This window comes from Besnoitia besnoiti, chromosome X, assembly GCF_002563875.1.
Source record: "Besnoitia besnoiti strain Bb-Ger1 chromosome X, whole genome shotgun sequence".
NCBI classification, from domain to species: domain Eukaryota; phylum Apicomplexa; class Conoidasida; order Eucoccidiorida; family Sarcocystidae; genus Besnoitia; species Besnoitia besnoiti.
In genome coordinates this window covers 1,458,953-1,486,166 of record NC_042365.1, presented here as the reverse complement: position 1 = coordinate 1,486,166, position 27,214 = coordinate 1,458,953, and the positions used below count along the sequence as shown (strand labels likewise).

Genomic DNA, 27,214 nt, shown 5'->3' with positions numbered 1-27,214 from the left:
TTTCTTTTTCAGCGCTCTGCTTCCCTGTTCTAAGCCGCTTGTGTAGTAGAACTCTATACAGCGAGAGAGACAGAAAAGCACATACGGAGACGGCCACAAGCAACTGCTCTCTGTCATATATCTATACATGATTCATAAAGCCTATATATGTAGGCTTATCTCCCCGGTATTATCTCGTTTCCTCTGACCTGCGCTGTCTCTTCTGTGCGATGCTCGCCCTTACGTGCCTTTCGCCCCCATGTCCCGCTGGAAGCGACTCCGGTCGCCCTTTCCAGCCTGACGCTTTCTCGTATTTTTTCTGCAATTTCGAGCCTTCTTTGGGTGGGGAGCAGTTTTCTCTGCCGCCTTCGCCTCAAATCTTTGTCGTCGCTTTCTCCGTACTTGCGGCATCTTCTCTGGGTTCGGATTCCTCTCTTTTCAAGTCGTTGGTGACGCGGCCTCGAATAGTGCAGAGTCTACCCGGCCGCCTCGCACTTTCGTGTTTCTGTTGACCTCCTGGACTGCGAGCGGAGCCGAAGAAGAGGAGGCGGGGGCTTGTGTAGGGCCGTTCTGTTAGTCTCACCGAACCCTGAAACCAATCTTCTCTACTTTTCGAGTCAAATTCATATTCACGTGTGTACCACCGACCTGACCAGTTGTGGCTGAGGGTATACTCGAATATCGGGCGCCGCGCGACGGTCCAGAGTAACCGTTTACGAATGCATACGCAGCAAGCACGTTGGAAGCGAGCGCACCGCGCACGGGAAGCATCGCATGACGCCAACACGCGGACTCTTCCCTGTCGATTAGGCACTCCGCCTATGCAGCTGCCCTACACACTGTAGCATAAGAGATATCTATATCTATCTCTCTCGCTGTCTCTATCTCTATATATTTGTGCCTCTTTGTAGCTGATCGGCGAGTACAGGTTCCGTTGTGTGTGCCTTCGGCTTCTGTGCGGGTCTCTCAAGGAGACGCGAGTGCAGCATGACTCCGAGTTCATTCAGCGCACAGTCTGATGTCAACCGCATTTCTCACGCGCCTCCACACGCGTGCTAGATGGCAAGCGCCGCGGAACCTGCAGTTCCGCGCCGCGCGGCCTTCACGTCTTTCGACTCAGCCGCCACGCAGGTTCACTGAGGCATCTACAGAAACGCACTGGCGCGCGCTAATGTAGACACATACACATATATATATGTATATATGTATACGTATACGTGTGCGTGGGCAGCCAAGTTGGCATACGTATGCATGTGCGCCCATGCGCGGCTAGAGGGCAATGTAACAGACGCGGCCGCCCCATAACGTGAAACGGCGAGGCGCGCGCGAGCAGAGCTCCGCCTCGCGTGCACGCCGCTGCTTGCCCCGTCTGCGCTTCCACTGAACACCTCACAAGGGCGGCAGCAAGGGCTGTCGAGAGCCGCGACGCCGGCCGGCTCCGTCCCTCTGCGTCAGTTCGCGCTGCCAAACATCCCAAGTCGCCGAGACGCGGCGACAGGGACGAACGTCGTTCGAAAAAACCAATGGGGACACACTCGCGAAGCGCGCACGCGTGCTGCAACACGCCCTGCGTTTTGGGAAGCAGTACAGGAGAGTGCGTAGCTCAACGCGCGCAGACCGATCTTTTCAATAAAAGATTCACATGTGATGCGCCACCTGCGAAAGCGCTCAGACTGGAGAGACGAAACTGCGAAACAGTCACGCGCACGCGCACGTCAAGGAAGAAGATCCCAACACATCTCTAAAAAACTGAATACGACAACGCAAGCCCCTCGACTCGCCCGTCTTCACTGCTGCATGCGAACGGCGACCCGTTTCCTGGTGTCGTACGGTTCGCCTGCGTGGCCCTGTGAGAGCCTTTGACGCTCCCCAAACCCGGCTCGTTCTGCGTCTCCTGCTCCTCGCTGTCTCGAAAACCCGCAACGCCAGCTTTCTTCCGCCTTATCTCGCCTTGAACAAAGTGCCTTTCATCTAACCTTCTGGCATTTCCACGATCGCTGCACATCTTCCCCCCGTGCGTCTGCTCCTGTGGCGACTCTCCCTTCTTCGGCCGGTACTTCCCCCGTCCCCCTCGCCCTATTCACGATCGCTCTCTCCAGTCGTCTTCTTCTTTCCCTTCTCTCTGCTTCGCTTTCGTTTCAGCTCTGCAGCATCCACGGTCATTCGCCCTTATCCTCGCCCCCGCTCCATTGCGTCTCGATGCAGATGTCTCCTGGCAGCGTCCCCTTCCCTTGTTTGAACGAATGCGACGCCCAAGCCGGCATTCGCCTCCCCCCCGCAACTCTCAAAAAGAGATCGCGTCCCCCCTAGGCAACAACTTTGCCGTCATCCTTCTCAACGGACTCCATCGCGCCCCCGTCTCCTTTACCTTGTTCTTCTTCGCTGGCGAGAGGAGACGAGACACTGTCTTCCTTCGTCTGGCTGGCGTCGCCCGAAGGCCCTGCGGTGGCATCCTCGGAGACACCACTTCCGACCGCGCTGGGCTCTGGAGCCCCAGCAGCTGTCCCCGCGCCCACACTATCCCCAGCCCCGGCTCCGATGGCCGCCGGCGCGGCCCCAGTCTCCGCGGCCACGGCGCCAGAGTCCATCGCAGGAGACGCCCCCGCCGCAGAGGCGGCCTCCGTCGGAGCCTGAAGGGGAACGCAGCGCACCGCGAATTCAGACGCATACACACGGCGACCTGTGTGCGACGACAGGCGCTCACACACGGGTTGTTGTCCTCTCTTCCGGCGCTGTCTTCACTGCGTGCGCGTCCGCACCCGCGGCGACGTATGCAGAGTCCACCTTCACTCCCCCCGCAGCGCAAGCGCAACGCTCCAACGTCCAGGTAAATTCTTTGCTAGCGCCCACCTGCGCTCCGTCGCATTACGCGCGCGTGCACTTTTTCTGGTTCAGACGCGCTAGTCTCCTTCCAGATTCGTGCTCACCGTCTCTCCGCCTTTGCCTTCGCGGGCCTGCCCAGCCTCGTCGGGCTCGCCAGCGGGCGCCGCGGCTTCCTCCATCTGCACGTCCTCGGGCGCCGCGGCGGTCCGCTCCTCCTTTCTCCCTGCGTCGCCCTCCGCTCCGCGCTCTTCACTCCACGCGCCTCCGGCTTGGGCTGCAGACCGCGCCACCGCGCGCTGCTTCGCCGGCGGCGGGGATGCGCCCGTCGCGCCCGCGCCGCTGCCTCGCTCGCCGGTCCAAATCGGGGCGCTGAGGAGCAAAGGGAAGACGAACTCCAGGCGATAAAACGCCGTCTCAGGCGACGAAAAGTGGCGACCCACCCGGCACATTCAAAAGTCGTTCCACGTGCTGAACAGGACGACACTGAGGCCGAGAGGAAATCTGAATCAAGCGCCAAACAGGGTGGACGCTCAAAGTCGGCTTCACGAGGACGGACGCGATCTCCGCCGCTCTGCTTCCCCCTGACACGCTACAGCTCTATACAGATATAAATATATACATCTATCTATCTTTCTATCTGTATATATAGGAAAACGCATGCACAATTTCTCATGGATGAACGGGGAGCGGCAGGTGCCTGAATCGTTTGATTTACCCTGAGCTCGAGTGCGCTGCGGGAGGCGTCGGGCTGCGTCGCGGGCGTTCCTCGTCTGTGAAGTCTTCGCCGAGGCGCCGTTTGGGCCGCGAACGCCTGAGCTCCTCGTGATAGTCCCGAAGGCGGCGAGCTCTGCAGCAACGCGAAACACAGACTCGAAAAAGCGCGTGAGTCGACAAGGCGAAGCGCCTTGACGCCTTCCAATCGCGGCGCATGTCCCCCACGCGCAGCCACGCGCGACCCCACAGCCGACGCAGTGTTCAACTCAGATGCTGAGTGCCGAGAAAAAAAGCGCTGCCGCTAGCCAGCAGACGGCGGAGTTCACACACGTGCGCAGAGGCTGGCACAGCTCCTCTCTTTGCCGCTACGCAGAGGAGGCAAGCCGAGAAGAGACAGCCAGCAGGTGCGAAGAGACAACGCGGCGAGCGCGGGAGTCGTCACACGAGCGGCCAGATAGACCGATGCGCCGCCCTTTCGCTGGTTTCTTCTCCGCCTTTTCCTAGCGCTGCTGCGTCGGACTCGCGGCTGGAGCCTCCGCTGACCTGTCATCCAGCCACGCCTGGAGAGCCTCAGGGTTGCGGCAGCGTCGGAGGTATTCGTCGATCAGCTTCAACACTGAACGCAGAGAAGAGAGTCGACGAGATCACAGAGAGACGTAGTGAACCGTGCATCTTCGGGCTCGAGAGGACCTAGGACTTGCGCGCAAACGCCAGGGCCCCTCTGCCTCCTTCCATGCAGGGGCCCTGGCTCTTCCTTTGAAGGACCGCCACGAACAGCATTCAGATATACAGATACATAAATAAATATATACAGACATACATGCATATATATATATATATATATATACATCTCTGCATACATATATCAGCATATAATTGCACATGTATGTATCTACGTATATAGAGATGGGCCTTGACTCGCGCAGACTGGAGCTTACGTCGTGATTTGAATTTCATGAAGGGCGTGTTGTGCTCGTGAAGGAAGTCCTGCTTCGTCATCGACGGGAGCATCCACTCAGGAACGTGCACCACCGCCGTCAGGCAGTACTTGAACATCTCCGCGGAGCTCCGGCCGTCTTTGCCTCCGAACAAAGAGTCATCCACTGAAGAAAACAGAATCGCAAAGCCGCAGACACATGCACGACAGCATGCGCACTAGTGAGGGGGGGGGGGAGTGGCATCTGTGTCTGCTGGCGAGCGCCCGTTCTGTTTAAGCACAGAGGCGTCGGGTGTGTCTGACGCCCTCTTACACACGCAAATAAATATCTCCCTCCCAGTTTCTATGTATCTACTTATGTATATATATTTATGTGTGTTTAGGTAGTTAGTCGCGTTGAAGTAGGGACTTGCTCAGCAAGCCCCGGTAAGACGCCTCTTGGCCGTCGACCTATCTGCGCGTCTAATTGCACATCGACGCGTCTCAGCATTCCCTCCGACGTCAATTTTCGCAGGTCTCGTGTTGTCTTTCGCTTGCGCCTCCTGCATCCGAGAGACGCATATTTCCTTTGATTTTTTCCATTTTGTCTACTTTTTTGGAAACCCCAAAAAAGCTTTTTTACCTGGCTCTCGCGCAGCGTCGAGCGCGCGCGGGTAGTCAGGAAAGGCCGCGTCGAGGCGCCGCACAAGCCTCTGGCGGAAGTAGAGCAGCACGCCAGCTTCGCAGACGCGCGGTTTGTCCCTCTTCTCCAACGACGGCGACTCGGTCGGGTCGTTCAGGAAGCCGAAGAGCGCAAAGCAGCCTGTCGCGTGATCCGCCGGCGTAAAGAGATACTGCAGCTCCGCCTGCGGACACAACAAAAAAAAACCCTCCGAGTGAAGCGAGAAGGCCGCCAGGCAGACGAAGGCGCGACGGGATCGCGCGCCCTTAGACAAAGAAGACGCCATGTAGTGCACAGCGGAAGAGCGGAGAGGAAAGAAGCAGCCCTGACGAGGAACAAATCGGCGAGAAAGCGTCATTCGCCTCCGACACAGACACGCATCTATCGATATATATAAATGTTTCTAAGAATTGAAATCTGTGGAGAGTCGGAGGTGTGTACGTGGACGCCCGCAGACGCGGCGGCGGCATACCTGGCAATACAGTCTTTCTTTGAGGAAGAAGTAGAGCGACCGGCCTGGCCCCGTGGTTTCTGCGAGTTCTTCGCTTTCTTCTTGCTCCTCCTCGGCGCCCTGCTTCTCGCTTTTTGCGAGCTCTCTTTTCTTTCTGTCTTCCTCGCGCTCCTTCTCGGCGTCGGCCGGCGCCTTGGCTTCGTCCTGTCCTCCGCGCGGCGCGTCGCCCTGCGCGGCGTTTGCCGCTTCACGCGCGTCCTGCGCAGGCCTTGCCTCCTCCGCGCCGTCCGCCCCTGCGTTCTTCTTCTCCGCCTCCTCGTCCGGTCGCGCCGCCGCGAGGCTCTTCTTCTTTGCAAGGCTCGCGGGGGTCGGCAGGAGGGGGAGGCCCTGAACGTGGATGAGCGCAGGCGCATGCAGGTGGAACCAGAAGAGGTAGGTGGGCAGACAGTAGTCGAGCGCATGGCGCGCGCATGTCCACAGCGGGAACACGGGCGGCAGCCCGCCCTTCAGGCACGTGCTGCGCTTCTCGCCCACTCGCCCGGGCTTCTCCTCTGCGGCCGCGTCCGCGTCTTTTCCCTCCGCAGAGCTCGTCGTTGGGACGGCCTTCTCCGACTGCTCGGCGGCGCCGCCCGCCGCGGCCTCCTTCTTCGCGACCTGCGGCTCCCGCTCCTCCTCCGCGGACGGCAGCGGCTTGCCTTCCTCATCCAGATCCAGAAGCTCGGGACCTCCGACGGCGCTTGCGTGTACATCCTCCTCGCGCTCGCTCCGCGGCCGCGTCAAGTCATCCATGCGTCCCTTCTTGCCGTTCTTCGCCGCCTCCGCCAGCGACCCCTGCGTCTCCGCGGCCTTGCCCTGTGCGCCATCCTCGCCCCGCGACACGCCGTCGCCCTCAGTGGCGTCCTTCGCGGGCGGCGCGGCCGCAGCCCCAGCCGCAAACGGGTTGCTCGGGCGCTTCTCGCGCTTCTTGTCGCCGCACGAAGACGCGGTGGGTGCGCTGTTCAAGAAGAGAGTGCCTTCTTCCGCGTCGAATAGCAAAAAATCGAGGTCGTCGCGCAGATCCCAGAAAACCAAACGCGTACCGGGAACTGTCCCCAGCAAGTTGATTTGCTCTGCCAGCAGATTCGGAGTCGTGAACGGGGTGTAGCTGAAGAGACAGCACGGCGCACATCCGTATCGCGACCCTGTGGGAATCTGAAAGCCTTCTCGCCCGCCAGAAAGCACGACGGGCACCCGCTCCAGCAAACCGAGAGCCAAGCAGGATCCACATCTAAGCAGAGAATAATGTTTCAACGCAAGTATGTATCACATAAATGAATACCCTTAGGGAGGGAGGCAGAAAGGGACGACATGGACAGACCCAGAGAGGGACGAGTCACAAACATACAATTCTGCATGTAGCTGCAGCTATAGAAAGATAGGGCGCCCAACGAGGCACGGGATTACGTCACCAGTCTCTGTAAAACACGATCCGGAGATTGAAAGGACATATCTATTTTCCAGGTTGTAAACCGCACCTCATTAGGAGACGCTGGTGGTGTCTGTGATCGGCCGCGTTGTTCGGGTCGCGGTTGATCAGCTCCTTGTTTGGAAGACGCCACATGCACATCTGAAAAAAAAAAAAAGTCGCGTCATTCCTAGCACTTCTGCCATAGACTCACAGCGAGGCGACCTGTCTCTGAACACCCCGCCCCGGCGACAAACATATGCATATACACACATGCATACATACGTACATACATATCAGGAGACAAATATATATATATATATATATATATATGAATATGAATATATACATATACATATGTTTGCAGAAAGCGATATCGCGACTTGGAAACACGCCCTGCATTCCTGCCGGACGACACGGCCTCAGAAGGGCGCCTGGGGCTCTGTCAGCTCGCTGTGTAGACGGCACGCGGCTCTGCTCCCCCTGCTGGCCTTCGCTTCGCCGCTTCACTGCGCGGACCTGAGCGCGGCTACACCTCCTCGCTCTCGCGGTCGTTTCCTTACCGGCGCTACGATCTCGCGCGCGTCGCAGTGTCCCATCAGCTCCATGGACAGCATGCCGACGCCGATCGTGCCCTGCGTGCGCGACATGACCGCGCAGCTCGACGACAGCCGCCCGAAGGCCATCTTGAAGCCGATACCGTATTCATAGCTCTCTGCGAAAAGAAAGCCGCGCATACACTCGGGTGATCACCTTTCTACATCCCCCTCGCACAGAGCGCCAAACGCCTCGCAACGACAGGACATACTCTCACACGTGCATCTATCTACTTACTTATCAATCTACATCTCTCTGCGTCTATTTATCTGTATCCATCTTTATCTATCTGTGTCCATGTCTACAGTTATCTGCATCTGTGTCTATCTATCTACATCTACCCATATTTATATATACGTAAAATATGTGTGCGGATACAGATGCAGGCGGTTTGTGTGCGTCTCGCGCGTCCGCAGCCGGGATGTCTCGTTTTCTCATCAGGCGTCTGGGCGCGCGGCGCTTACTTCTCATGCGGTCGCCGGGCTCGAAGGCGCCGTACAGCCTGAGGAGTTTGTTCATCGCGGGGTAGTCCACGCCCTGGCCGTCGTCTTGGATGGAAAGCATCGGCTCTTTCTCGGGGGTTTCCTCCCAGCTTACGTACACGTTTCGGCTTGCCACGACCGGCGACAGCGAGTTCTCCACGAGCTGCGAGATGGCGCCAAACACCCAGCGCTGCTGGCTGCAGAGTGCCCAGAGGATCCCCGGGCTGTGCGTCTCGCGAATGTAGTACGAGGGGTACATGCGCAGCGACAGCATGGTCCGCCCCATGTTCAGCTGCTGCTGCAGCAGCGAGGACGACGACCGCGCGCCGCCCGCACTCCCCGCGCCGGGGAAGAACAGCGAATGCGACGCAAAGTAGCCAGACGCGTTCATCCCGCCCACGCGGTGCGGCGTCGAGTTGCAAGGCGCAAACAAGGCGCCGCGGTACGGGTCTTCGCCTGTCAGCGACAGCACCCACGCGTCGTTCAGAACCTGAACCCACACGCGGACACAGACACTCCGACACACATGTGTGCGCGGCTCGCCTGGGAACCCGCGCCTCAGCATCGCCGACGCAGCAGCTGTCTGTATCCTACCCCTCCCCCTCTCCCCCGCTTCCCCTCTCGCTCTGCCACGTGCTCACTTGTTTGCCTCGGAATCCTCCGTGTATCAGGAGACAGGGGACGGGGGGCCTTGGGGAACGTTGCGTGAGCGGTTGGGCTTCGAAGAAGCAGGCGACGTGTCTCTGTCGCGCGCCGTACAAGTCGTAGACGTACTCCGCGGGGTAGCGCGGCTTCAGCGTGAACCAGGTCTTCCGGCTGAAGAAGTAAACGGAGATCTGGTCGGTCTCCACGACTTTCCTCGGCTTCGCCCCCGCCTCCGGCGCGAGCGCCTTCGTCCGCGGCACTGCGTTCGCGCCGTTCGCCCGATGCGAGTCCGACTCGTACGTCAGGCCGCTCGTGACAAGCATCAAACGCTCCACGGTGCGCGGCTCCGCGCGCTGGAAACAAACGCAGCGCAGCGCAGAGGACGCGATGCTCGTCGCCGCCGCCGCGGGTGCGTCAGGAACGCGTGGCAGGGCCTCGGCGGAGGCTCACGCAGGCCGAGGCGTGCACTCCTGCGGACCTCGCGCCTCGCGCGGCTTTTTGGAGCAACGACTTCCGAGCCACACGGTGTATGGGTGCAGAGAAACAGTGACTTCTTCTCCGCGACAGCCGGCATGAAAAACCAGAGACCTTACCGGTTCCTGGTATCGCTGTGTGATGAAGATCGCGGCGTAGTGCGACCTGGGTGCGACAGTGCCCTCGTATTTTTCTTGAATCCACTCGCCGACGACGTGGGCGCCGCGCGCGTGGTGGGCGCCGCTCCGGTCTGCAGTCCCTCCGCTCCCTGCCCCCACGACGTCGATGATTTTGAAGTGCCACAGGTCGTCGAGGAGCTGGCGCGGCTGCTGCAGGTGCTCGTGGTCCTCGCTTTCCTCTTCGTCTTCGCGCTCGGCCGGCTCCGCCGCCAGCGCAGCGGAGGAGGCAGAGAGCGGGGAGGTCGTCTCCCCTCCAAAGAGCGTCAAGAAGACGTCGTTGGACCAGACGCCGCAGCAGCCGAAGCGCGGCGGCGGCCGCAGTCGGGCGCTGCCCTCAATCAACACCTGTGACCACGTGTCGGTCGCCAGGTGGAAGGTCCAAAGGTCGTTCGTCGCCTGGTAGGCCTCGGGCGACCTGAGCGGAAACCGAGTCGCAAACCAAGAAGCGCTCTCAGGCGCCGCCCCACTGCGTCGAGCACGCCGACGAGGAACGAGACACACGCGCATGCTGCGTCGCGCTCCCGAACGGATCGACGCCGAGACGCGAGACGCGTGCACGCAGTGCTTGTTGCGCCGGCAGATATGCTCGCCTCCTCCTCGCCACGCTCCACGGTCAAAGTGGAAGTACGCCGTTGCGCCGCCAGGACTCCCTCCCGCCGTTAGAGATAGATCGCGGCTGCAGTCAGCTGCGCAACGCTAAATTCGAATGCTCTACGCCGTGGCTCGCGGTGATACGCGGCACATACGCCCTCCCTCCCCGCTCACCCTATGCGGCCTCCGAAAATGAAGAGGAACTCGGAGAGGACTTCTTGGCTGTTCTCTCGGCAGACGCCAGTCTCCGTGCGCGCGGGAAAGACCGCGGCCACGTGCTGGTCGCGCGGCTGCGGCGCCTTACCCACTGGGTGGCGCCGGACCCACCTAAAAAGTCAGGAAAGAAGGAAAAACGGGAAAAAGGCGAAAATCAGCACACAGAAAGGAACCAGAAAAGTGAAAAAAAATCAGAAAACTGCCGCGGAAGGTGAGCCGGTTGCCGCAGCTGAAAACAACACCGCCGTGCAACCCCGGAGGCCTTGAGCGCAGAAGAGGCTGAATCCACCGTCATTCGCACACGAGTGCGTGTGACAGGTCTACGACTGAAAGGCTGATAAGTGCTTCGTCGGCCTCGCTCACCGCTTGGGATCCACTTCGAGCATGTAGACGTCGTTGAGGAAAGCGTCTTGGCTGCAGCCTCCGAAGAGAATGACAGCGGGGCCCGAAGCAGTCGTGAGACCCGTGGTTGTGTGGCCGTCGCGTTCGCAGGGCGGCTCGCCCCCCATCGGGAAGCCGCGGACGGAGAAGTCGTTGGTGTTGATGACGAAGACATGGCGAAAGCTGATCGCGCCCTCCGTGTTGCTCCCACCAAACAGAACTGCCGTGTTGCTGAAGGTGACGAGGGAGTGCCCAAAGGCCGGAACCGGCGTCAACGCGCGACGCACCGGCAGCCACTTCACTCGGTCGAATACTGCAGACAGACACCACATGCACGCCATTTCTCTGCAGGCCTCGCAGCCACACACACACCATCGCACCACCAAACTAGACAAACGCACCAGCGAGTCTAGAATGTCGGGGTCGATTGTGGGACGGTTGCATGCGCTGGCGAAAGAGTGCACACGCGACCGCCGCGTGAGTCCTCCCCCCTGCCTCCCTCTCTGTCCGTTGGCGTTCCAGCTGTAGTGGAACTGTGGCCTTCAGTCTTTTTTCTGATCTCACCGTCGACGGAGCCCTGGATTTGTCTGCGCGACTCGAGGTTCCTGCGCATCGCCTTCACGACTTCCTCTCGGCTGTGCTGCCCTCCAAAAGCGAGCCCGCGACCGTCCTTCCCGTCAGCTGCCCCCTGGCTCTGAAGAACTGCGCCCGCTGCGTGGCGAGGCAAGGCAGACAGCGCCGAGGCGTCACGTTCCGCGCCCTGCGCGAGGCTGTTCGCACCCGCAGTCTGGTCGACCCCCGCAGAGGCGGCTGAGCGCAAACGCAGTCGAGACAAACGCAGATGAACGCGGAAACAGAGACGCGGGTAAAGAAAGCCAGTGTGAAGGAGCTCCAGAACCCGCTCACGGAGTATTTAACAAAGGGAGGGGGGGGGGAAAGCGGCCAACGAGTGCAGAGAAAAACGCCTCGCTGCGGTCACGAAACGCAACGTCTTCCCGCCGAAAAATGCAGCTCCGTCTACAGAGACCCGCGCACATTCGACTCGCCGCAACTACCTCGAGTTCGTGTGCCTGTCTTTGTCTCTCTTCCTCTGTCTTCCGCTCTCTTACCAGCGCCGCCATGGCCGCGGCCTCCACTGCGGGCGCCGTGCGGATAGTGCCCTGGGTCGTTCTGCCCCGTCGCGCCCGCGCTTTTTGCGTGACCCTTTTCTTCGTCGTCCGCCTTGCTGCTGCCGCCGCGGCCTGCTGCTGCGCCAGCGACCCCGCCGGCGGAGCCCGTGCCGCTGGTTTTGGTGAGGCCGAAGGCCTTCTCAATGCGCGTGAGGCCACCCTGGTCAGGCGCGCCGAGGCGCGAGGGCTGTTCCTCCAGCTTGCGCACCATCGCATGCAGCACGTCGTGTCCGACGATTGCGCCGATGAACGTGTAGACTTTGGCGTGCGGCAGGCTGTGGTTCAAGAAATCCGTCACGACGCTGCGGATGCAGTTCCTCTGGTCGGGGGTCGTCACGCTGTCGTGCGCCAGCGCGTCGAGGAGATTAAACAGCGTCGGCCGGCGCTGGGGCGGCGCCGCAGGCGAAGAAGACACCGAGGACGCTCCCACGCCTCCGCGCTTGTCGCTCGTCGCGGGAAGAGAACCTGGGCCGCCTCGCGCCGTCGCAGCGGCGCTTCGATCTGCGTGACTCGCCGCCGCTGCGGACACAGGTGCAGCCTGCGACGGAGTCTTCGCCTGAGGCGCGCCGTTCGCCGGGGCGGAAGCGGCGGTCGAGCGCGAAGAGGCGCCCAGCGACGCCTGCGCGTCGTCCGACGACGCGCCCCCCCCCTTCTCGGGCTTACCCGCCGCCGCCCACGAGGAGGAGGAAGAGGAAGAAGAGGAGGCGCTCGGCGCCTCCGCAGCGGCTCGCAGGAACGACGACGAGCCTGCACTCTCCCCGAGAGACGCGGCCGCTCCGCTCTCGGGCTTCGTCGGTCCGTTGGGCACCCCCGAGGGACACTCCGCGGCAGAGGACTCGTCTTCTCCACGGGGCTCCGCCTTCGCGACCATCAAGCCGGCGCCCGCATGCAGCAGCGTCGCCGCGTCCCCCAGCGAGGAGCCGCGGCCCTCTGTCTGCACGGCTGTGGCGCCGTGGTGCTGGCTGTCGGTTGCTGCTGCCGCGCCTGTCCACCCCTCGTTGGCGTGAGCAGGCGCAGAAGAGCCAGGCAGCGCGCCGGCAGAGGACGAGGAGGAGGAGGCGCTGCCGGGGGCAACAGGGGAAGAAGACGACGCGTCCGTGCTTCCGGCGGGGGCCAGGTCAGCCACACCGCCCGTTCGGTCCTCCATTGAAGGCGACGCGGAGACCGACGAAGGCTCTGGTTGCGGATGCTTTTCTGCCGCCGCAGACGCGGCACTCGCGCTCGCGGTCTCCTTCGCGGTGGAGAGAAACGCACGCAGAGCTGCCTCCCAGCCAGGCAACCGACTCTTGAGAAGTTCGCGCGCCTCTTGCTCGGACTTGCTCGCAGCGAGAGGAATCGAAACGGCTACGACGCGCCGCGGGCCTGCGTTCCGCTCAGCTTCAGACAGCGACGCGCGTGCAGCTCCACCGTGAAGGTGCGACGGCAACAGTGGAGAGTGGAGGACGAAGACGCCTTCTGGATGCGTGGGGTAGAACGAAGATGAGGACTGACGCAGAATATCGATGTTTTCTTCTTCCTGGCAAAGCAGGAAGTGGTGGCCATCAGCATTGGTGACGCAGCGGCACGTGTCCAAGAGGGAGGAAGAAGGCACAGATGTGAGATTCGAAACGGAGTCGCCTGCTTCAGGAACGAAAGTCGATGCGCCAGCATCCTCCTCGGGCGCGCCGCACTCGCTGGAGGCCATCGGTTTGGAATGAAGGACGGCAGCTAGAGAAGCTGGAAAAAACGCTCGTGTCCCACCCTACGGTTTCACTCTCTCGCGCAGCTCCGTGCGTCGCCATCAGCTACGGACTGAAGCCAGCGTCTCGCTCCGCGCCTAGGCGCGCAAGAATTCCGGGGAAACACAGCTGCAGGTCGAGGGTCCCTTGTACACTGCGGAAAAGGACTCGGCTGCAGTCGAGCAGCCATGCACTTTTCTGAAACGCCACTTGAGAGACCGCCCATTCAGAAGATAAGAAAGGCTCGAAAGAAGCGGAAACAAGAGGACGAACATGCAGGCTGACGGTCGCCCCCGCTGCACCGAGAGACCGACTCGCGAGTGTTCGTAGATAAGTACTAGCGTCTCCACGCGTGGAGAAAACGAGCGACCTTCCCGAAATTGGCCAGTGTACTACGGCGGAGATCCTCTCGTGGAAATCCGGGAGAGATGCACAAGCAAGGAGTCGACCCTTTGTGGGAGCGTCGGCGCCGACGCCCATTGAGGCAGACGCAACGACCGGGAAATTGAGTACGGTGCACCGATGCTGACAGCGCTCCAGGGTGGTGCGTCTGATCAGGAGACGCGCCTGAAAGGGGAACAAAATTTTCAAAGCCTGGCGAGACGTCGGATACGACAGCCGAGCCAACACAGCGAGGGCTGCAGGGTGCGGCCGACACGCAGGATGCGGTCAGCTGTGTGGAGATAACGGGGGAGGCGGACGGGAGACAGAGAACAGCCGATGATGTGTGGAAAGAAGGGCGCATCCAAGGCTCAAAGTGCTCGCAGTAAACAGCACGAGAAAGCAAATCCAAAGCGGAGCGAAGTTCACCACAGTAGCCGCCGCGCGAAAAGGTGGGCACACGAAGCATGCGAACGGTGTATACACACCTGGACCGAGTGGTGTCTGTTGACTCGATAATCCTTTTGAAGCCGAAACCAAAAAATTCTGACACGGCGGACTTGGTGGAAATGGAATGCAAAAAGGGATGGGGACGCAGAGACGAGAACTGCAGCGTGCCGCGGCTCTCGATTTCTAATGGGAGGGAGAGGACGAGAAGACGAGACGAGCGGCAGATATTAACCGTCGGCTGAAGTGTCGCACGCCGGGAAAACGGGGCAAGACGAAAAGCACTTCAGTTGAGCAGACACCGAGAAACAAGAACCTTCCCGGAAGCGAAGCGCTGCGCGCCACTTACGCCTGAGTGAGAAGTGACGTGTTGGGTGGCGGCAACGCTGGAATGCGAACAGCTCTTTTCACCCAGGCAAGAAGAGGCACGTGGGGGGAGTAGCAGGGAAGATGCTTCGCACATACCAGAGCGCACGCCCAGGAACGTGGCGCAAGCGAAGGAAACGAGCGGCAAAAAGGCAGCGAAAAAACTAATTCCGCCTCGGAAAGGTGTGCGAAAATCCGTCTCCTACGAACTGCAAGACGAGAGCCAAAATATGCGTCCGTTCACTTCCGTCTAGCCCAATTTGTCCTCGGCACGCGCGCTTACGCAGGAAGACCCCGGCGCCCCGAGATCCGGTGAGAGGAGGGCGGAGTGTATGCTCTCACCTTCCTGCCGAGGGCAAGCGCGTCATGAGAGAGAAGAGCTTCCGTGACACGGCCACTATGCGAGAGCCGAGTAGAGTGCGTGGCGTGGACATCGTGCGCCTTGGTGCTATACGCTAATGTCGACTTGTGAATCCGTGAAACACACAAATCAAGAAGCCGGCGATATCGCGTAAGAAATACCTCTCACCGATACAGACAAGAAACACCGCATCTCGAATCTGCCAAAATCTTGCTAGGAACCACAGGGTAACGGTTCTACCCGAAGCCCCCCTTAGTTTCAACGCTACGAAATTCCAGCCCGTGCCTCTGCCCCCGCCAGCTGGCGCAACGAGGACGACACTGGAGCACACGCTAAAATCGAGGGGGGCGTTCGCTCATAAGCCGAAGCTCGGTAATGACCTCGCGATCGTACAGATCAGCGTGAACCTTTCATTTTACGTGGCCTTTACAACTCCAGAAAACCGTGTGTCCAGCATGTTAACGGTCGCGTACTCCCGTGTCGGGTACCCGAGAACCCCTCTGTCCTGCTCCAGCTGTCGCCCCGACTGCTGCGTTCGAACACTGGCAAGATGCCGATACTAGTGAAGCAAAACGGTTCAACCCAGGTCGGTGCGCACCTTCAGGGGAGCCTGTTTCTTGATGACGTGCTGAACAAAATCGGCGTACATGCTCCTGCAGCTAGTCTCATTTTCCTTCCGGTTAACAGGAGAAACCAGCACACGTATGAATGTGACCTGCGGAGACATGGATTTCCTTCGTGTGCGTCAGTGCCCGGGAACCGCGTACTCGCAGGACTGCGTGTCTATGATATATGCACTGTTGCCGGCAAGCAACTAGTTGAACGGAAGACGACAAGTCAGTGCCTCTAAAAAAGGCAACCATAGCTATAAATTGTACAAATCTTAGCACTCCCGGCGTACCACATTTGTCTCTGCAACGCTAGGCCGGTAGGGAGTTGCCGAGGTGCGGCGGGGTAGGCCAGAGTCAAGCATCAGGCTGGGAGGGTGTCGAGCAGGAGTCGAGACGCCGTATTTTCACGGATGTCGTAGCGAAACGCCTACCCTTGCAGTTGCTTTCGACACTGTAGTCCGGTCCCGTTATTTCTTCCCGCGAGACTGTCGTAGCGGAGTCGCACTGCGGGGAAGGGGAAGCTGCACGTCCGGAAGTGACCGGATCGCAACTGTCTCATGCCTGGGTTTACGACCTCGTGTTCTGTTCTCTTCGAAGAAACTCTCGATGTATGTTTCCCCTGACAACCAGTCCTCGCTACGCCAGAACTGAAGCCACTGTTCATGAACTCGACAAAGGCCGGGAGTCTGCATTCTCGTCACCGGACACAAGCTACGCTTCTGGCGCCACGCCGCCCCCTTCCCTCCTTCCACCTCTTCCTTGCTCGCTACGGTGCCTCAGTACTACTCAACGTTGAGGGGAGCACGGTGCGACTGGAGCAGAAGTGAGCGCCTGTTACCGCTTGTATGGGTGCTTCGGTGACTACGGCAGAATGTTCCCGCGCTTGCGCCGTAGCCGTTGACTGCACCAGGTGAAGGATGCACCGACTTTTCGAGAAGTATTGAAATAGCTCCGAGGTGTCTCAGGTCTATATTGCGAGTTGCCGAGGAAGCACGGCTGCGTGTGCTCCCTACACGCCTCCCAGAACAACTCAAAACTCCCCAGGGCTGCGGAGGTTCATCGGGAAGGTGTTGCTACGAGAGATACACACCTCCGACGTCCGCCCTAGACCAGTCGAGGCTGGCCTTGCCAAGCATAATCTGGAATCAGCCTGTAATCTTTGGTGCGATGGTCAGCGAGCTGATCTAGCTGCAAAGGCCCACGATACAGAGTGCACGTTCATACGTAACTGTGTAGCGGCGCTCGGCGTTCACTTCGCTGCATTCACAGCACCGTCCGCGACACGAAGCAGTCTCGCGCACCGCAGCGGGGTCGACACGACACAAACGGCGTGCAGCCAGTTGTAAACGTGCTGTCTCAACGCTGGCGGCCCTCGCCATGCAAGTACTGAATCAAGTTTTTCCACGTGAAAGGCCTTCCGTAACCACCGATCCGCCCCATCGTTCAGTCTCGACACCCGTTGCATCGCCGGGCGCTCATACACGGTGTTTAGGCCGCAACCATAGAACACTTCCTAATACCGCCCGCAGACGAATATTCGACTTTGTGTGTACCTTGGCTAGCACAGAACGAGTTCGTCTACTACCGCACGAGTGGACGAGGGAGTACTGCAGGCCGCCAGCGAAGAAGAGGGCGCGCTTGAGACCACGTCCTCCGTGCCGTTCCTAAAGCTGGGCTATCGCACTGGTAAACGGAGGTCATGACTGCAAACATTTGACACCCGTCGACCCGTCGACGGCGCAGGACGCGTGAGGACGCAACTACACGCTCCTCCCTAGAACAGGGGGAACCTTGCGGTGTGCTAATGGTGGAGACTTTGACTAGACGGGCCTGCAGCGACGAAACATTCGTCTTGCTGCGCGCCCTCAACGCCGGCTGACACTGCGTGCGAACAGCACTTCCTACGGAAATGCCAGGAAGGCCAGCATAGTGAAACCTTGGCTGGGTGGGGTTTCAGTCGTGCCTCAATTCGTTGAAGCGACGGAGGCGGGGTCCCACAGCTCTAGCATACGTAAACTGGAAACAAGATGAAGCTCGACGGCGCGCCACACTCGACAGCCTCGAGCTGGAATGCCACAAAAATTATCAACCGTCACCTGTAGAGTAGACGCGTGACCCGCCAGCGTTTCTCTCCTTCAGTCCCAACACCGCGTGCCGCAGAGCGGGCTAACCGATGCCAAATCAGTAATCAAACCGATCGACGTCCCCCTCGGTACTCGCGTCAACTTGCGCTGCCAGACAGACACAGGCGTGTGAGCTGATGGTACTACACACAAACAGAGCAAGATTGCCGCGGCGGTACCGGATCGCGCGGTTTTCCTCCGGTGCATCCTGAGTGCGGCGGACGCTGCCGAAGCGTTGAACGCGGCACACAGCGGGAGGAGGGCCCGTCACGGTCTTGGAAGATCGTTTTTCCGCGGTTTGTGTACCTGTCGTCGATCAGGGTGGGCGGGGGGTTGATTTCACCCCATTGCCCGCGTGCGACGAGGCAAGTACCTCGACGGGTAGTAGTGGAGCACAGGGGGGATAGCCGCGGCGAGCGCCATGTCCACGCGGCTTCGAAGACCAGTGCTCAGGACGAATTGCCTGAATAAGTGCAGCCGCCGCGCCGCGTCAGGGAACTCTGTCTGTCCTCGGGCCGCCAGTTGGTTGTGCGCCAGCAAACACACGCGCGGGACCAGTTCGCATGTCGCGCGCGGCCCCGGGCACCTGCCGTCATCGCAGTGGTTTTCGCATCCGGCAACGACACTTTGCGAGGTCCAGGCGGGGAAGGGGCAGGCTGGGAGGCACTCCGCTGGCCTTCTCGGCAGGCGGGGGGCGGCAACACGTTTTCATGGTAGCGGAGGTTGTGGCATCACCCAGGTGACTCTCGCCCGCGGGGTGGTGTCTGTGTCGCGCAACGCAGCCTGCGGGCAGCCGGGAGAGTGACCGCGCGATTCGTCCTCTCCGTGTTTACCCCCGACGTGGAGAGAGTGTGTGGGTTGTGTGGGTGGCATACACAGCAGCGGGAAAGCAGAGGAAGGGAGAACTCGCCTCCTCTTTTTGCACATGCTACTGCGCGTCCTTCATCCGCGCGCATGATGGAGGAGGTTGAGAGGTCCTCGTCGGCCGGAGCTGGCTGTGCCTTCTCCGTTTTCCTCCTCGCTGAGGACGCAGACATTTTCTGTGGGCACGTTTTCGGGGGCTGAACGCGAGGCATTGTTCTGTTGGACGCAAATTTCGACGAGGCACGCGCGAAACGCAAGCGCGGAGCCAAGAGCAGCCCATCCTCACCCCGCCAGAGTTGGCTGTCCTCACGCGTGGAGTGGACTTCTCGCGCTCGCGTGCCAGAGCCGTCGCAGTGCCCACGCGCTGTCGTCTTCTGCGTCCTCTCTTCCGTCGACTTTTTCCTGGAGAGTAACGCGTTTATTGCGCGACACGGGCGTTTTCTCTGCGTTTGGGTGGAGTGGAAGAGGCCGGCCGTGGCCTCGTTTTTCGCCTCGTCTCTGATCGTTTGCGTGACCTAGCATTTGTCGCTCGTCTGACTATCGTACCCGCGGGGTGGCTCCAAGAAACCATTACTACGTACCGCCCCCGTTCGTTCACTTGTGCCGCGCGTGAGAGAGGCCTAACAACACCACGACGAGCCTTTCCGAGGTTTCCAGCAAGAAAGGAGGTCTCCACGCGCCTGCTCGTGGTGTCTCCTGTTCCGTGCCGCCGCTCTTTCCGCTTTTCTCTGCTTCCGTGCGCTGCGAGGCCTCGCGCGGAGGAGGGCAGTGTCGCCGTCTCGTCGTCGTGCCTGCTGTGCGCGGCGGACGTCGTCTTCCTTCTCCCGCTCTGCGCAGACTCTGCGACGACGCTGGACGTGCACCTCTTCGTTTTCAGGGACTCCGAGCCGAGAGACAGCCCAGAGGAGGACTCGCCAAATCTCGTCGTTTTGTGTTTTTCCGAGCGATCGTTTAGCAGGAAGTCGTACCTGGCGTGCGTGTGTAGACCTCGCGGCTTCCGACGCCGCGGCGGCCTGGGGCCGGGCGGTGTGTGCTGGCGCGGCTGCTGCGAAGGCGGGACGCTCTCTCTGGTGCTGCGTGCTGCCGAAACAGATTCACAATCTGAAGAAGAGATAGGAAGGAGCGAACGGCGGGAGAAGGCTCACTTGCGCGCCGGCAAACTGGGCGGCGGTGTCTCTCGGGTTCTACGCCGTTTTCTGCAGCTGTCTTCCGTCGCGTGTCGTCCTGCCTCTTCGCCGGCGGGCGGAGGCCATGTGTGTGGCGTCTATTTTTTCCAGCTTCCGCTGCTCACGCGTCGGGGTCTCTGTCTGTCTTTTTAGTCGAGAGAGAGGCGCCCCGGAGTTGCGAGGTTGCAGTCGAGCGCCAGCCGACCCGCGCCGCCCGTGAACTTCCGGTGAAGCAGCGGCGGCACGCCCGTCGTCGTCGTCCGTCGCCGATCTCCGTGTCTCCGCCGACGCGAAGCAGGGGAGACAGAGTCGTCCTCCAACGTATTTTCAGGACGCCTCTCTGGCTCGCGCGCGCAGCGTCTTCTCTGCTTCAGACGCTGCCGGCGCTGGCCGGTAGGGAGAGTAGTTCGCGTTGAAGAAAGGCCGATCGTCTCCTTGCCCCTGCTGTCCGCCGCTTCAAGTCTGAAGTCTCGCAACCCCTTCGAGAGAGCCCCGCCGGGGCGATTTGTGTGTCTTTTGCTTCCATCCGTTTTCCGCACCCTACATTCTCCGCACATTTTGGCATGATTTTCATTTCTAGACGTCCTTCGCCGCCCGCCACCTCTCCCTGCCTCCCTCCTCGACCCACACGTCGAGTCTCGTCGAGGGCGCTCAAACGCATCGCCCAGAGAACCGCCGACACACGCACAACAACAGAGGGATTCACTCCTCCCCGTTTGCTTGCGCAGAGGAGAGTGCCTTCTCCGCGTTGGAGTCGCGCGTGCGTCGCAGAGGGCGCCGAACGGGCTGGTGAAGCTGCTGGAAACGCCGCCAGGTCACGTCCATAGCCCATCTGTCCGCGTGCGTGTTTGGCGCAGCGTTCCAGCTGGTCCCCCGCACCCTGGACACTTTTCTTCCCTGCTGCTTGCCTCAAACCGTGGGCGCTTTCTCTTCGAGGAGAATGCCGAAGAGCGCCGCTTGAGCGTCTCTTGGAGAATGCGCACCCCGAGCGTCTGCGAATCGTCTGTTTGCGGTGGCAGACATCTCTATTGCACGCGGGGCGTGGGATGCTTTCGAAAGTTTCCCTGAGGACCCACACCCGCGGGCGCCTAGAGGCGATCAATCTGCGCAGGGGAGTGCGTGGACGCGTCTCCCCCGGCGTGCTCCACGGCGGCTGCACACGGAGTCCCGCCTGTGGTTTCCTAGCGCCTGGGTGCGTCGACCGAGGAGCGGCGGGGCTACCGCGTCCCTGGGCTCCAACTCCTGTCGCGTCCCCTCCACTCCTTCAGCTACGCGGCGCCGAGGGAGGCTGCTGGGCGGAGAGGCCTGCATTCGTGGTCGCACACGACGTGCAGACGTCTCCGCTGGTGATTCGCGGGCGTCTCTATGTGGATGCATGCATCCCATGCATCTACATCCGTGTGCAGGGACCGTAGGTACAAACTTCGAATCAGTGTGTACAGCGAGGGCGGCGGCAGAGAGAGGGTTGTGTGGATGGCCTCCACAACGGCGGCCTCCGTGTGTTTCCGGTGCGTCTTCCCGAAAGACGCGGTTTTCCTCTCTCCACGTCGGTGGCAGAGGCGTTGGGCGTCTGTGGAGGGCCGGAGGAGCAAGGCGTGATGCCGTGGTGCGTGCGTCGTTAGTTGTCTTGGGGGCGCCGAGGGCCCGTGGAGCATCCATCTTCGAATACAGACTGTGCATTTCATTCCCGACTTTCCGCCGCAAGATATCGACGTTTGTTTTCCTCGGTTCGCCTAGATTTGTCTGGACGTGTTCTTCTGGACGAGAAGCGCCGCCTCGAGTTTGCGCCTTTTTTGCGTCGTTCTTCCCGCTTGCCGTTCGTCGTTCTCTCTCTACCTCTTCTGCTTCTTTGGTCTTCTTTCCTCTTGCAAACGTGTGTGCTCACCCCCCTTCTCAGCGCGGGGCAGTGGAGAGGTAACAGAGAGAGACGGCTGAAGAAGAGAAGAAGCAGACGAGATGGCGCCGCGAGCCCCCCCAGCGATCTCTCCCGACGTGAGGCCGCAGTCCGTGAACCAAGCAGTCGACAAGGAAAGGACAGAGACAGCACAGGCATTTTTCCAGAATCCGTCTTCCGCTCCCGCTCCGCCGTCAACTGTCCCGATGATTCGCGCGAGAGAAGAGGCATCGCTGGCGGGTGCCCGCCCGCCGTGTGCAGACGCTGGACTCGCGCACGCCTTGTCCGCGTGGAACGACGCGAGTCAAGCTAGGAGATCCTCGCTTTGTTCGAACAGTCGGCATTTGAATTCTGCGGCGGCGTCTCTCCTCTCGAAGCCCAGCGACGTCGCCTCGGAGAACTCAGGAGGCCTCGCGACAGGCCCCTTTTGGCGGGTCGGAGCAGAGCGGGGCTGCGTATGCCAGGAGTGGCACAGGGAGAGGGAGTACGCGAGGCAACCGGAAGGAATCAGCCCTCAGCCGTTTCCCGCCTCAGTGCAGCGCGCGCAGCCGCTTCCCGTGGCCTGTCCCCCCGTCGAGATGGGGCGGAGGGCGGACGGCGCGTGTCGGGCGGCTCACGCCCGCTCGCCTGCGTGCTTTGAGGAGGAGCCGTGCGGGCGCGGAGAGACAGGGGCGGGGCGGGTCCACGCGGAGTTCGTGTGTCAGCTGCATGGCTCCACGCGCCCTTCGCTCCCCTTTACAGACGACCGCGCAGTGAGCGCAATCGGCGTGGTTTTGAACCGGCTGGCGAAGAAGGGGACTGAGGATCTGCGTCTGTCTGGGGCGGAGGGCGTGATTACGGTCTTCCACTCTTCGGCGGAGCCGTCGATTGGCATTGGAGACTACATCGAGCGCCTCGCGCGCTTTTTTCGGTGCTCCAACGAGTGTTTTGTGCTCGCGCTCATTTACATCGATCGCCTGGTGCGGCGGCGCGCGGGATTCACTCTGAACAAGCTGAACGTTCACAGACTTTTCATCACCGCGCTCACAGTGGCCTCCAAGTTCTTTGACGACATCTACTACAGCAACAGCTTCTACGCAAAGGTCGGCGGACTCTCCCTGAAGGAACTGAACAGGCTCGAAGTCACGTTCATCATTCTGCTGGATTTCCGCCTGCACGTGCTTCCGCACGAGTTCTTCTCGGCGCGGACCTTTATCCTGCCGGATGTGCCCAGTCGTCCGCAGGCCGTGAAGCGCCCCGCCCTCGCGCACGCAGTAGCAGCCTACCAGCGAACCGCGCAAGAGGCGGCTGCCGGCGCCCCAATCTCCTCGCGCGGAGGCTCCAAGCCGGAGGAAGTCGGCGACCCTGTGGCAGGCACCCGCCGCCAGCTCGCTCGCCTCTACCAAGCTCTCGAACAGCCCAGTCACTTCGGCGGCTGCTCCAGCAGCGCGCGGCCGGCGGAGGGAGCCGACGGTGCGGGTGCCGTGGCTCTCCTCGGCTGCGGCGAAGGGCGCGCCGCGCTGGCGCAGGCCGCGGGCGCCGTCAGAGAGTTGTGCGGGCTTGCAGCTTCTGCGTGTGGCGTCAAATTCGCGGAAAGAGAAGAGCGGCAGTCGCTGTGTCTGGCGACGGGAGAGCGCGAGCAGCACGAGGTGAAGCACGACTGCGCGCGCGGCAGACTCGGTGAAGATTCGGCTGTGAGTCGGTCTCTCGCGCCTGCCGTGGACGGGCTGGCGTGCGCGGGTCGGGGCTCCCCTCCCTCCGCGAGCTTCGGGCGGATTCAAGGACACGCAGCCGCACTCGTGGCAACCGCAGCTGTCGCGGCCAAGTGCGAGCTCGCGCCGCAGGCCGCGGCGAACGCCGCCCTCGAGGCCGTTTCGGGGACCGCGGCCGCGCTGGCGCTCAACCGGTGCCGACTGGCGGCTGAGCAGGCGCGTCTGAACAGCGTGCAGCTGCGAGGGACGCTGGAGCAGTCGCCAGGGCGGGGGACGTGCGCCTCGGTGGAACCGACGGGCGCTGTGTTTCTGGCTGGCAGCGCGGCCTTCGTCCAAGTCGGCGCTGGCGGGTTCCCGCGCCTGCGGGGGGGCTCGCAGGCCGCCGCGCCTTCGCTGCACCCGGTCCAGTGTGCGGCCGGCGCTGTGCACGCGTTGGAGTGGAGGGAGGCGGACGTGGCGACTCGAGAGCGCGCCCAAAGGGAGCGCGGAGGAGGCGCCAGGGACGGCGCCGACGCGGCGCAGGCGTTCCTGACCTTCGCGTCGCAAGCCCAGCGGAGGGGGGGGGCGGTCGAGGGAGAGCGAGTCGCCATGGAGGGCGGCGGCCTCGCAGCCGTTTGCGACGACGACGACGGCACCACGCGGAGCTCGACTGCCCTGTACGATTGCCCAGCTGCCTTGCGGCAGGCGGAGGCGCAAGGCTTCGAGGCAGAGATGACTGCCCAACCCGTGTTGTACGTCGAGGCGCCGCCGAGTGCGCGCCCTCTTCTCTGTGAACGAGGGGGGGAGGGGGGCCTGCTGCTGGCGAGTACCCGAGCGAGGCAGACAGCATGCATGGAGCTGGAAGGTGCTGCGGACGCGCGACAGGAGACGTTCTCGGCTGCGCTCTCCGCTGTCTTCGCGCGACGCACGCCCCAGGGAAGGGGGTGCCCGCTCGCGGGGGTCGGAGAGGCAGAGGAGGAGGCGCCGCGCGCATTCTTTCGGGGGCGGGTCGAGAGCGGCCTCTCCCGGTTGCAGGTCTCCCTGGGGCTTGCGATGGGCGTGCCCGTTGCCTCGCAGTGTGCGGAGCGAGGCACAGTGGCGGACGCGAATCCGACTCACGGCGGAGGACAAGGCGCTGTGGAGGCGGACGTGGTGGGCTCGCTGGGAATGAACAAGCTTCTTCCGTCGTTTCTGGCGAAAGACGCCGCGGGGTATGCAGACGGGGAAGACGTCCTGAGGCAGCTGTTGTGGCCGCCGCCCGCGGCGAGACACGACAGCGGAGCCCGCGGGGGCGCGGCGTTGCCGGCAGGTCACGGGGAGGCAGGAGGAGGCGGAGACTACGGGAGCGACTCGAGTGGCGAGGCTGCAAGTGAAGCGAAGCGCCGCCTGTTTGCGGTGTCTTACGCTGGCTCGCTCTCCTTTTCTTCCTTCTTTTCAGGGCGAGGCATCCCGCGACCGCGAGATCCGTCCCCGCGCGAGTCCTCCAGGGGCGGGCACGTTGACAGGAAACAGGGACGCCGCGAAGTCCGCAGAGACTTGCCTGAGATGCATAAGTCAAAGGCGACCTGCTCCGAGTCGAGGGAGCGCGGCCCGTATGACAGCCGCGCGGAGAGTCGCGAGGAGGAGAGGGAGTCAGGCGCGCAAGCAGCGCGGCTGTCTTTCTTCGCCTCACACGCCGCCAGACGTCCCTGCGTGGCGCTCGCGGGTGCGCTGCAGGACTCCCGCCCCCTGAAGGCCCTCTCGTCCTCAGCAGTGGCTGGCGACAACCGAGACGGCGCAGTCGCCTCGGTAGCAGGCCGTGCGGCCTTTTTTGCCTCAACGGGCGGCGAACCGCTGGTTTGGGAAGGAGGCCTCGAAAGCGAAGACTCTGCGAGAGGACGTGCCAGGACTCCGTCGGGCGCGTTCGCGGCCTCGGGTTTCTTCTTCGTCTCCGCGTCCCAGCCGCCGGCTGCGGCGCCTGCGTCGGTCAGCGAGGGCGAGAGACGGCCGCTGCGAGGAGAAGACGCAGCTGCGCCCTGCTCGCCTCCTGCGTGCGCGGCCCCCGACAGCGGCGACGCGGGTGGACCTTCGTGCGCGGCGGGCGTCCGTGCGAGTCGAGCTACCGCGGCGGCAAGTCCCTGCGGGGAGCCGGGGGGACGCGGCGGCGACCGCGTGCGTTGCGTGCTGAGCCCGTCCTGCGTCGCGACTTCGCTGTCACGCCTGGGATTCTTTCCTCCCGCGCTGGCGTCTCCAGATGCGTGCAGCGGCTCAGGCGTCGCGGCGGGGGGTCTGTCGGATCAGCTGCGCCCAGCCACGCCGACGGAGAAGAATCCCGTGGCGCACGAAGACGCGGACGAGAGCCCGGTGTTCGAGTCGCCCCCGCAGCGTCTGGGCTCGGGGCGGTCGGTGAACTCGACAGCGAGCACCGTGGCACCGCCCGATGCGCAGGTGGCTTTCGGCAGTGCGGCGACAGACGGCCTCGGATGCTTTTTGGCGCTCTCCTCGCGGTCGCCCGAGTCGCCCCTGAACGCGCTGCCTGGCAAGGCTGCCGGCGACGAAGGGCGGGGCGAGGGGGGCAGTCCTTCTCGCGGCGCTCACTCGTCTTCTCCGTCCTCGCTGAGGAAGAAGAGGAGCCTCTGCCGCGCGCTCCCCCCCCTCCCCCCAAGGCCGAAGGGCGAGCCAGGATGGAGCGGCGGGACGGCGTGGAGCTCGGACACCCCCACGCGGCCTGCGAGGCTGCCTGCGCGGGTGCCTGCGGCGCAAGCGGGCGCATGGCAGCTCTCAGCGACGACTTGCGGCAAGCGACTGCCTCTCTCACGCAGCATCACGTCTTCGTTTTCTCGCAGGACGGCGGCTCCGGCGCCGTGGAGCATCGTGCAGGAGGCGAGCGGCCGGGGCGCGTGAGCCCTCGTGGCGGTGCAGACGCAGATGAGCGGCGCGAGGGCGAGGAGGGGGGGCGGGCGAGCTGCGCGAGTAGGCGCCTCGTGAGAACTTTCCTCGCAAACGCCGGCGGAGTGACGGGCGCCTGTGAGCCGCCGGTCGCCAACGCGTCGCCCACGAGGGAGATGCAGAGAAGCCTTTCGCAGCCGATCCCACTGTAGACCTGGCGGCGAAGAGAAGAGTAGAGGAGGAGGAGCCTGCGAAAGGGTGGCAGGGGGCTTGGCGGCCGCTGTCGCGGGAAGGGGACCGACCTGCGTGCTTGGGATAGAAGAAGTCAACAGGAGACGTTCGCCGTGTGCAGATGACAGGGAGCGTGGAGGTTTGTCCTGCGACCTGCCAGAGTCGTGGTTAAAATAGTAGGCGCGCCTAGAAGAAGGGAGGCGCGGAGGAGAGCCCTAGCGATATGCGTGTGCATATGCGCATATTCTCGATATGCTTGTATAGTTGTGTGTATGCATGCGCGTTCGCAGGACTCCGAAGCGCGGAGGCCAGGGGGAGGGAGCTGTTAGCCTGTTGTTTTTCACCGTCCTGCGGGGGAGAGTGTGAGGTGAGTAGTTTGTCTCTTTCGAGTGCGTGGGACGCCGCAGAGGAGAGAGAGAGCGGTGTGTCGAGTGGGTCCTTTCCTCCCCTCCTGCCCCCCCCCACCCCCTCGAGTATATTTTCGGGGGAGAATCATGTTGCTTTGTTCCCTGCTCCGTCACGCATCACTGTCCGTGTATAGGGGTTTCCGGTAGCTGTCGCATTTCATACTTTCGTGTATTCCACGGGAATGTGTATTGCGCATATGTGTAGCGGCCATGTATGTGTAGGTCGGCGCGTGCCGCGCCAAGCGCCGCCGATCAAGGCAGTGAGTGAGTGAAGCGGGTGCTGTCCTCTCCGCGCGACGCTGCGCAGGCGAAGCGACCCCTCCCCTCGCCCCCTCCTGCCCCCCCTCCGCTCTCCCTCTCTTCG

General features: G+C 62.0%; 2 protein-coding genes across 2 annotated transcripts; one reads left to right on the top strand and one right to left on the bottom strand.

Moving 5' to 3' along the window:
* Nucleotides 1–2,285: 2,285 nt before the first annotated feature.
* On the bottom strand, nucleotides 2,286–13,427 carry BESB_017620 (uncharacterized protein; the record flags this gene model as incomplete). The annotated part of the gene is made up of 16 exons (XM_029360477.1): nucleotides 2,286–2,609; nucleotides 2,907–3,171; nucleotides 3,518–3,649; nucleotides 4,060–4,132; nucleotides 4,455–4,619; nucleotides 5,076–5,298; nucleotides 5,587–6,709; nucleotides 7,080–7,171; nucleotides 7,573–7,724; nucleotides 8,071–8,578; nucleotides 8,730–9,086; nucleotides 9,327–9,801; nucleotides 10,152–10,304; nucleotides 10,557–10,887; nucleotides 11,139–11,384; nucleotides 11,684–13,427. 16 exons carry the CDS (start codon nucleotides 13,425–13,427, stop codon nucleotides 2,286–2,288), a joined length of 6,363 nt encoding a protein of 2,120 aa, XP_029216453.1.
* Nucleotides 13,428–21,736: 8,309 nt separating this feature from the next.
* Nucleotides 21,737–26,809, top strand: BESB_017610 (uncharacterized protein; the record flags this gene model as incomplete). Its single annotated transcript, XM_029360476.1, has 2 exons — nucleotides 21,737–26,223; nucleotides 26,734–26,809. 2 exons carry the CDS (start codon nucleotides 21,737–21,739, stop codon nucleotides 26,807–26,809), a joined length of 4,563 nt encoding a protein of 1,520 aa, XP_029216452.1.
* Nucleotides 26,810–27,214: the final 405 nt, after the last annotated feature.